This window comes from Myzus persicae, unplaced genomic scaffold (genome assembly GCF_001856785.1).
Source record: "Myzus persicae strain clone G006 unplaced genomic scaffold, MPER_G0061.0, whole genome shotgun sequence".
Lineage (NCBI taxonomy): Eukaryota > Metazoa > Arthropoda > Insecta > Hemiptera > Aphididae > Myzus > Myzus persicae.
The window spans coordinates 351,433-361,777 of record NW_019104067.1 but is presented as its reverse complement, the minus strand read 5'-3'; the positions used below and the strand labels follow the sequence as shown (position 1 = coordinate 361,777).

The 10,345-nt window shown below is 31.6% G+C and overlaps 1 protein-coding gene across 1 annotated transcript; it reads left to right on the top strand.

Annotated features, from left to right (window-relative positions):
* Positions 1-8,577: 8,577 nt before the first annotated feature.
* LOC111038291 lies at positions 8,578-9,965 on the top strand. The gene has a single exon (XM_022321337.1). It carries the CDS (start codon positions 8,871-8,873, stop codon positions 9,318-9,320), a length of 450 nt encoding a protein of 149 aa, XP_022177029.1. The 5' UTR covers positions 8,578-8,870; the 3' UTR covers positions 9,321-9,965.
* The last annotated feature ends 380 nt before the right edge of the window (positions 9,966-10,345 follow it).

The following is a 10,345-nucleotide window of genomic DNA, read 5'->3' as shown; positions in this document are numbered from 1 at the left end:
GCTGATGTTAAATGGAGGCAATTCGGGCGTTACGATGTTGTTTTCGTTTGCTTATAATATCGGGTTTTGACTTTTTGTATCCGAATGATTTTATTGGGTTTTCTCGTGTTGTATTTGATCGTTAGTTGCTCTGATAATGGCCATTTCATATATCACTTAACTTTTTTAATTTGTACTTTTTTCGATTTCGCCGTCTATTCAATAAATTATATTAAATTGCCCATTTGCATCTCTTCCTCAGTGCAATTATCATCAAATATATAGCCCGAGTGTGTTCTTGACCAAAGCTGTAGGTAGATACCTGTAAACAATCAGCTAAAAACTTTTAAGGTACAGATCTGACGATATACTATGAAAGTTTAAATGTTACAACAAAGTACTTTACCCATGAAAACAAAAACTATATGATACTTATTAGTAGAAACCTATATAAACTTGTAAAATGGGTGTCAAATTAATAGTAACAAAATATTTTTGGGTTGCTGCAAGCCAGTTTACCTCCTCGTGGTTAAGTTAGGAATTCTGGATTATTTTAAAATTTTAAATGGACCGGCGAGGACTCGGGCTTGGTAAAAAATCATTTTTTTTTCTTAGGATGCACTCTGGAAACTTCCCCTAAAAATTATTTTGTTTTTGTGTGTGTACTGTTTCAAACACATACGGCAGGTAACTGGTGAGGTGAACCGCAAATTCCTACACAAGACTGGTTAAGAATTGCTTAGGTTAATTCCTACATAATATGAGTGCAAGTATTGCTACGCGGCAAAAAAAAATGTTACGTATTTATGTAAGTTATTAAGTTCCTGAAAGAAAAAAATTATCTATTTATCAATCGTATTGGTACCTACACTAATCTTACACCGAACGTTTATGGTTATTACTTATTGCTTATTGGAATATAATAGTGTGGAGTATTTTTTTAAAGATATTATCAGTTTGATTACAAATTAGTGTAGCACCTATATATTTTTTATTATTATTATTAATTTTAGAAATGTATTGCGATAATTTTTTTTTTTGTCTCAAGATTATAACAATAAATTTGATTAAAATTAATTACATGTAATATATAAAATATAATGGTATACCTATTATATTATGTATATTACATTATACATAATAAATTAATAACATCAACGATTAGTGTAGGGAATTAACGTACGTACCTTATGTACGTATTTTGTATCAATGCTGCATTGCTTAAAACAATGTAGCGCTTTTTAACTTGATTAGTGATAACCTTCAAGTTTTTATGCTGCGGGAAACCTCATTGTACCTATATTAGTCCTTAATAGTTGCAGGCAGGATGTGCACCCGTATCATATATTAAGCGCTTTATATTTTGAGGCATACGGCAAGTTTAGCCGGTAACTAACAATTTAATTATTACTGCTGTGAATTTAAAGTGAAGTAAGAAACCTTAACAAATGTATTTAAATTTTTTTTAAATACACTTAAAATTGTTTTTAATTTTATTTAAATATTTATATTGTATTAATACTAGCTGATCCGTGCACTTGTTGCCCGTTAAAAATGCTTATTATATATGAGACTCTATGGTGATAATGCGAACAGTATATTATGCCTACCTGCTGTGTATTGCGGACCCCGCTTGATGAGTACTTTATATAAATAATAGGTTTGATTTTGATTACGGATACGCCGATGAGTAGCTATAAGTGCAACTCAGCCACCTTGGTAGGCAATATGCGAAAATTAAATTGTATGCATGTTTATACCTGATCTGTCCGATGAACCACTGCAGCAACCAATAAAATAAACAAAAAAAAAAAAATACCAATTTCTCCTATAACCAATAACAACAGTATATAAACAAATATTTCCTTCGTAAATCTTAAAATCCCTGTCAGAGCAACTTCCCGGGTTGGACCTATCGGGTTCAATTATGAATCTAACCCATCCAGGGCGTCACCCAAATGCATTCAAATCGGTCCAGCCGTTTAGGAAGAGTTCAGTGACGTACACCACGTACAATAGAATTATATATATAAAGATAGTTACATACAAACTATTCATTTTTTGAAAACAATCATAAAAATGTTGTTCGAATTTGAATTTTGATTTGGGAGTTGATAGCTTCTGTAGTACCTACATCTACTCTTCTGGAACAATTTTTTTTTAATAAAATAATAAAATATATTTACTTGTGGTGCCTTATTCGTGTTTAATTAGCAATAACTAATTATTATACCTACCTAACCTACTATATATTTTAAATATGATACCTTTAAGCCTTTTGTAAATGTAATTACAACATGATTTATCTACGTTTATATGTTATACTTTCTTCAACATGTTCGTTTCTTTGAGTAGTTGAAGAAGTATGGGTGTCGTCTCTGGGTTGGGTGTGTTGGTATTTCACACATAGGTTGTAGGGAAGTATCAGTTAGCAGGTATTAAACCGTAACTGTAGTTGTGGTGTTGCATGAGGTACATTTTCGTTGTTTGTTTTTGCCCATTAGATGTTCCTAAGAACCTATATAAGGTGTGACCAATTCTTAATCTGTCGATTGTGATTTAATGTCTGTAAAGGATGAGTGATACGTAGTGTAGGTGCCCATAGATACTTTCATTAATTCAATCTTGATACCTACATGATAGTTAAGTTTCTTCCTAATATTCAAAATGAGTATCTACCAGCAACCGTCGACCCGTAAACTTCTCATTTGGCCATTTAGGTAATAATGTATGATTATCATATTTATATTTGATACGCACAAAATTTGATGAATTAATTAATAAAATTACAAAACATGGACCTATACTAAATATTGAAGTATCTTTTTGTATAGATAGGTCTACAAAAAATAAAATTGAGTATTGTCAAAAACTGGTTTCACATAAAATTCCAGGTTTTTTTCCCCGACGAAATTACTGGAAAATTTCAATTTTAACTTCTCAAAAAAATCAACTGGATCCAATTTTCTAATAAGATCCAGACTCAACGTGGAATTGAAGCATTTTTTTGACTTCTTCTTGTGACAATTATTAATATTGGTGTAAGTACGTACCTATTTCGGATATAACTATGGCCTATGTATAATATATTAATATATTTTCAATTATTTATAATAGATGATATGTAAAAATCAAATATTAAATATCTACTATAATTAATTGTCTAATTGTTCATGTTATTTATTCAGGTTTTATGATTGCTGTGTAGATTTATCAGATGCATGTTTCAACAATTTAAATCAAAAGTGTGGCTCAATTTATGCATGCCATTTCGATTTCTGTCATGGCATGGTTTACCAAAATCAATATTTAGATGTGACGCAAATTACATGTGTTTTTTTATGTTTACAGATAGATTACAGACAACATAATACATAATATATATGTACTGAAAGGAAGTGGTGTGCCCAGGAGTGATTAGGGGGTATAATCCTCCTTGAAAATTGTTAAACAGTAACAACATTTTCATTATTAAATCATTTTTAGATAAAATTTGTCAAACTAATATTTACTCCCCCCCCCCCAAAAAAAAAAAAATTCTGGGTACTCCACTTCTGAAAGGTTATGTGTACACGGAACTAAAAATGTACCTATATTGGCGTACGATAGCTGAGCAAAATACGATATCCCAAAACTGCCACACCTAAGATCCTTAACATTTTGCCACCCAGGTCTCAGACCTAATGGCCAGGAGCCATCCTATTTGAACACTCTCTTTGAATACCTTTAAGTAAACCACATTTGGTAAATTGGTCTCAAATGACCTTTACTTGGTAAATTGGGTCCCGAAAAAAAGTTGACTCAACTTACCTACTACCTTTTTTAGTTCAAATTAGTTAATAACACCACCCCTAACATTATACCTAACAGGCCGATGTCAATAGTACTGCTCAATTTGATTTTGGATGACCATTATATTTTCACGAATATTTCGTGTAACGTGTTTCGTATTGTCTGAAATATTTTAATTTATAGCATACCTAATGTCAGCTATTGATTTATGTCTTGCCATTATTGTGCTGAAACTTAAACTAGTGTTCAAATAGGTATACGGAAAAAAAACCAAAATAAAAAAACCAAAATGATAATATAATCAATATTTTTACGATATATCTTTTTCTTTATTCTATAACTGTTAATATATAATTTCAGTATAATAATAATTGATAAGTACTATCACAGAATATAATATTTAAATGTTAATAAATTATTATTAAATAATATTTCCATATTTTAAAATATTAAATCCAGAACTTTAAAAAAAACAATTTGCAAGACACAAGACACAATAACACAATACAGTAAAGTCACAGTCAGCACAATGATCAATAGTGTATTTTTATATGATCTTCATATTCCCCCAATTTCAACTATAAATCTTGACAGATTAACTTATCACTTGTCAGACTTGTCTGATTATATTGTTGAGTTCTTTTTAATTTTCGAAACCAATAGTATATCTACAGGGAATTTCTCAAACTAAAATGTATGTAATAGCATACATAGTGTTTTGTATTATTATTATCTCTATTATTATATTACAGTCGATATATCACTCATAAAATTGATACTTTTAAAGTTGAGTAAGTGAAACACCAAAAAGTGACTAACTTGCTCAGCTTTGAAAATTGGATGAAATAAATATAATATAATTAATTATATAATATTTGAATGTATAATTAATTTATATATAAATTTTATTCGTTATAATATTGATAACACAGCAATAGATTGTATATTACTATATTTTGTGATTATACTAATTCTCTGATTATATTATTATCATTTTGGTTTTTTTCCTTGGTTTTTTTTTCCGGGATTCTTCAAATATTATAATAAACATTGTGTTCAAAATTATTCAAATGTGGTACCTGTCGTGTTATATTGTTCAACGATCGCAGTCGTAAATATTACACTAATCTGGCACGTGGATTTGTTATTTAATTAAATATTTGATTAAACCCAACTATTATCGCAGTTTTTTTTAATAAACATTTTTTTAATATCAATTGTGCTGTCATATTAGTTAACTTTTAACACATGTTGTATATTATGTACAACGGTACCTATGTTGTTTTGTGTACATTTTACATATTATATAGTGATTAATTATATTAGTAAATTATTGTTTTAGTATGGCTCATGGTTAACCTACCTATATAATAACCTAATTTCACATTACATAATTTTACTATACATTTTTACATGGATTGCCTAAGAATAATCATTTAAACATAGGTTATGTAAAAAATGTACATATTTATATTTAATGAATTTATATTACATTATTGTTCAATTGAATTTTAAAAAATCAGACATAGCATGGAAATCAAAACCTATACACAGCCTACAGAAATATATACATTTTATGTAATGATGTTTAGTATTCATTATTTCGTAATTAATATTATATGTGACGCTCTGCTCATTTTAGCGCTTGTGTATTATTTGAGTACTTGAATAAATATTTGACTTAAATATAGGTACAACAAATTTATAATATAATATCGGTACCACATGATCGGCCCGTCAAACGAGGTAAACTCGAGTTCATTTAAATTATGTAGTACCTACACTTGCTGATTACCATTAAATAAATTGATAAGTTACAACCATATTTCATATTATACTTCTTATGTTGGTGTATTACATTTATTTTAGTTAATGTTTGTTTTATTAATTTGCTTATAATTATTGCATCTTGAACATTATTTCATTTATGCTTATTATTTTTATACTATTTGTTTCTTTATTATCTGTTAGTTTCAATTCCACAATATTGAGACAAAATTGAAAATGCCCAGCCTTCCTCTGGTCAAAAACATGAATTCATGTGGCTTAGAGACACATTTCAACTTTTTTATTGTTGGTGCCAAAAATTTTGCAGGCCATTTTAAATCATTACCGGCCACAAGGCACCTTTTTTTTGAGGGGAGGGGGTCAGTGAGGACAAAAACTATAGGATATTTGTATAATTTATTTAATATAATGTCACTTATATGACTTATAAGCAGGGTTCGGGACTTAAAGCAATTGCTTATTTTTATGGATTGACTTAAAATGTAGCAGATCGCTATGGAAGGTTTGCAGGCTAAAAGAAGGCATTTAAAAAAAAGTTGGTGAAAGTGTACATATATGCATCCAAATGAATTCTCAAAATTAAAATGCCTGTACAATTTAGGTCCCGGATTTTTTAAGTTACTAATTACCACTTACTACAGTATAGTTTAGGCTTGTAGCCTGTAGGGTACTGCTTTTTTTCGGTAAGCCATACATATGAAACATTTTCCTATCCATTTAAACAGACTTAAGAGTTAAGACTATCATTAATCTATTTTTGACACCACTTTTGAGTGTTCATAAAATTGTATAGGTAAGACATTAATTTTACAAAATCGAGTCGTGACACGAATTGTGTGACTTCCATTTAATTCAATTATTATTATTATAACACGACATTTCTAAACAAATTTTAATACGATGCAAACAACTAAAATTCTGTATTGAAATTATAAAACTATCAAACAATTATTATTTGGTAACCTTTATATTTTGGTGGGTTCCTATTATTTTGTATTGGTTACTAATGTCTATTATAAATCTATAATAAATACACATATTTTGATATTTCAAATTAAGCTCAATCCAAAAATCCACAAGTTTTTGTGAGGGGAGCTTTGCTCCCCTGGTCTAAGTCATTTGAAAAATAGTAGAAGCCAACATTTTCAAGTATTTTTATTTTCATTTTATTTTCTAAGTTATCTTCGTCAAGTTATATCCTATGGATACGAAACGTCACGAAGTGTGACGTTGAAATCTTGATGACTTTTGAAAGGAAAATACTGCTTCTTATCTATGGTCCTATCTTGGAAAATGGCGAATACAGAGTTAGAACCAATAAGGAAATTTACCTAACCTACCGAGCACCCAGTATAAATGTATATATATAAGAGCCAAAAGTCCATTGATATTGTTCAACATATTACATTCAATATAAAAGCCATATTTAATTGTCAATAGCCAATAAAGTCAACCTTGATATAACTTGACAATCAAAAGTTATGTATTTTATATTGTCTATTGGAATTTATTGTTCAAATTATTATTATTTTAGATGTATCTATATTACTATATAAGGCTGTATGGGCTGTGTCTTATAGCCAAGAGTTCCCACTTATTAAATTAAATGTATTTTGTATTTTATGTATTTTAAATATTAAATTAACTATTTTGGTTTTCGTATTTTAGAAAAAGAATATTCATCTAACATACACTATTTTATACTTACAATATCAAATCTACTCTGCATAATTTCATACTTAAAATTGGTTACGTAACCATTTTGACAAACCCTGAGTACAACTCTTATATGAATAATTTAATTTAGAATACGATTGGAAATTGTGTATAGAATGCAGTAGGAAGGTACCTAACTATTATAAATTAATAAATTACAATACAAACTATAGTAAAAGGTCCGATGTGGGGCGTCGGTGTGCTGCCGTCATTAATGTGTGCTGCGGTCGAGTATCGTCCGGCATCAATGGCTCTCAGATGAGTAACCAAATCGGTTCTTGACGAAGAATCCTTGCTCACTGCAAAAACGTGTATTCCAACCACACACCCCTCCCTCATTCCCATTTAACCATTTTTCTGGTAAAAAAAAATACCCATAAAGAATTGCTTGATTATTATTAAATATAAAAGTAATAAACAACGTTGACATTTTTCCGATTAGAGTATACTTTAGAAGTATGTATACAAACTATACATACATATATAATATATATATATAAATTGTATAGTACAGTTTAATGAAAAGTGAAAATTCAGTTTCGTTATGAGTAAATACTATTTTCAATGACGTTCGACAATGTAATCACTCTATAAAAGTCAATTCATTTTTTTGATATGGGTATTACCTACCTAGTACCTAGGTTTCATCAAAATTTATTATATCCATTAACAAAATCATATAAATCTTCTTGAAGAATTAATAGAAGAATAAAATAAAATATTGTCATACGCAGATACTATATTTCACCATAAAAATAACAATCTGCACCGCAATAAATCAAATTATTTACTTTAATTAATTCACTCATAAACCTACATAGACCGATCCGTGGAGGAGGAGTCATAGGAGGCCTAACTTTTAGCGACCTGGATTTGTATATCCATATACCGGGTACTCTTTTGTATCGAAACAACCGACCCCGCCACAATTATTCGGTGATTTTAATCGTACATGCTTACCATTATTTAGGTGGGCAAATCAATAAATTAGAGGGGTGGTTTCATTATCATCAACTATCAGTAATCTATAATAAAATTACAATTTTAAGTCATGGCTTTCTACGATGAATTGCTGTGGACGAAAAATCGACTCTACAGGTAGTTATTATCACGAATAGGATTAGACGCCGAGATAATTATGGTGATACTGGGCTTTTGGGACACACCGTACGACGAGAGTCGAGCATGGTAAATTTGCAGTGATCATTCGACCGCCCATCACACAGCCCTACCACAATTAGACCCGACCAATTAAACGGCGCCACGATCACGCACCCAGCAGCCGCTCGGATATAAAAACGAAATGTTCATCGATCGAAATGTCAGTGTCTCTTCATCAGCTATCAACGCACAAACGAATTATAATATTGTCGTTTGTCCTACACTCTGCGAGAATATACTCTACCCGTATAACATATACTCACTCATTGAACAGACTGCCGAAGCGCCGTCTCAAGAATCATCCGTCGTCGAGGAGCAGATCCCGAGACAACAGATACCGTATACCGCATAATATCGTTTAGGTACAAGTCGTGCGACGCACCTACCACACTCGAACATTTCGGGAAAAACAATTTGTGCACACCCATCTAAAAATGTTTCTGTCGTACGCCGTCGTGCCCGTGTTCGTTTTCACGATACTGTTGAACTTCTTCTGCCTGTACTCTCCCATCGGCTCGCAGGAGACGCCCGACCTGAACTTCACGACTTGCGAGGCATGTCTTAACTCGACATGTCACACGGACACGAACGGAACGTGTACGCTCAGCCAAGACAACTCCACGTTCGTGTGTGTCTCTTGCCCGAGCGATGGGGAAGTTCCTCAGTTCCCCAGCGAAGAATCCTGCCAACAGGGCTGCCAGGACCAGACGAAGGAGTGTGTCTGCGACGGGCCGTGTTACTCGTGCGTCGTGTCGGCGGGCTTGGACAAATCCGCTTTGGTATGCGACGTGCCCACCCTGATGGTGGACACAACTTGCGCAGTGCTTCCGTACGGCCCACCTTCCGCTTCTCCCGGTTCCGATAATGTAACCACCGGGTCGTAATGATGATTTAGGTAGACGTTAGATATTAATAAATTCAACTATGATTTTATTTGTTCGTAGATAATTAACTCCCCCCCCCCCTCCATTACATAATATTATAATATGGTAGGTATGTACGCATCCGATCACCGCCGCGATGAATATATTTGTATTGTTATTATTATTATTCTCACGGTTTTACGTCGCACAATATTCTCGCATAGTGACCGCCGCAGGGACCCGTCCTCGTGCATGATTATTATTATTGTTATGCCGGTGCAACAGTGGCTTAAACTATACACGAAAACGAGGCCTCGTGTCATAGGTAAGATTCCTTTAATAAAATGGACGATTTTTAAACTACCCCGATTGATAATACAAATATACAGGAGTATAACGGTCGCCCGTTACCAGACATTTTGTTTGTCTGTGTAAAAAAAAAAATAAAAAAATTCTTTGAACTATATTATTGTTACTCAATATTCTTTATGCTGTTTTATAAATTATCTATTGTATTTTTATTATTATTACTATTATTATATTATACATACCATATAGTTAAGCAGTTTAAAATACGTTTGTAATATTATATATTATGTAATCGGTGCACCTATACCAATACATGTATTATTTCATCAATATTAAACTATTACTCCGTCACCCATACACTTTGTGTTTTATTTATTTAATTTTTAGAAGCTCTGAGATCCGTCACATTAGAATTAATTAATTCACTCGTATACGAGCATAAACAGACCCGAGGAGAAGGAGTCATAGGTCTAACTTTTAGCGACCAGGATTTTTAACATCCATATACCGGGTAATACCGGATTTAATGTTTTTGTAAGTATTCTGCAGTAGTAACCTACCGGATATATAAAAGTATGCAACATATAATATTTCTTAAAAGTGTCTTATCAACAGTCCGTGATTTGGACATCAATTTATTTAGAGTCGTGGTTTTATTATCCCTATTTATCAGTAATCTATGAGTAAATTGCAATTTTATGTCATGACTTTCTACGATGAATTGCTATTGAATAAAA

Coding starts and splice junctions, on each gene's coding strand:
- LOC111038291 (XM_022321337.1), top strand. CDS start 8,871: ATGTTTCTGTCGTACGCCGTCGTGCCCGTGTTCGTTTTCACGATACTG.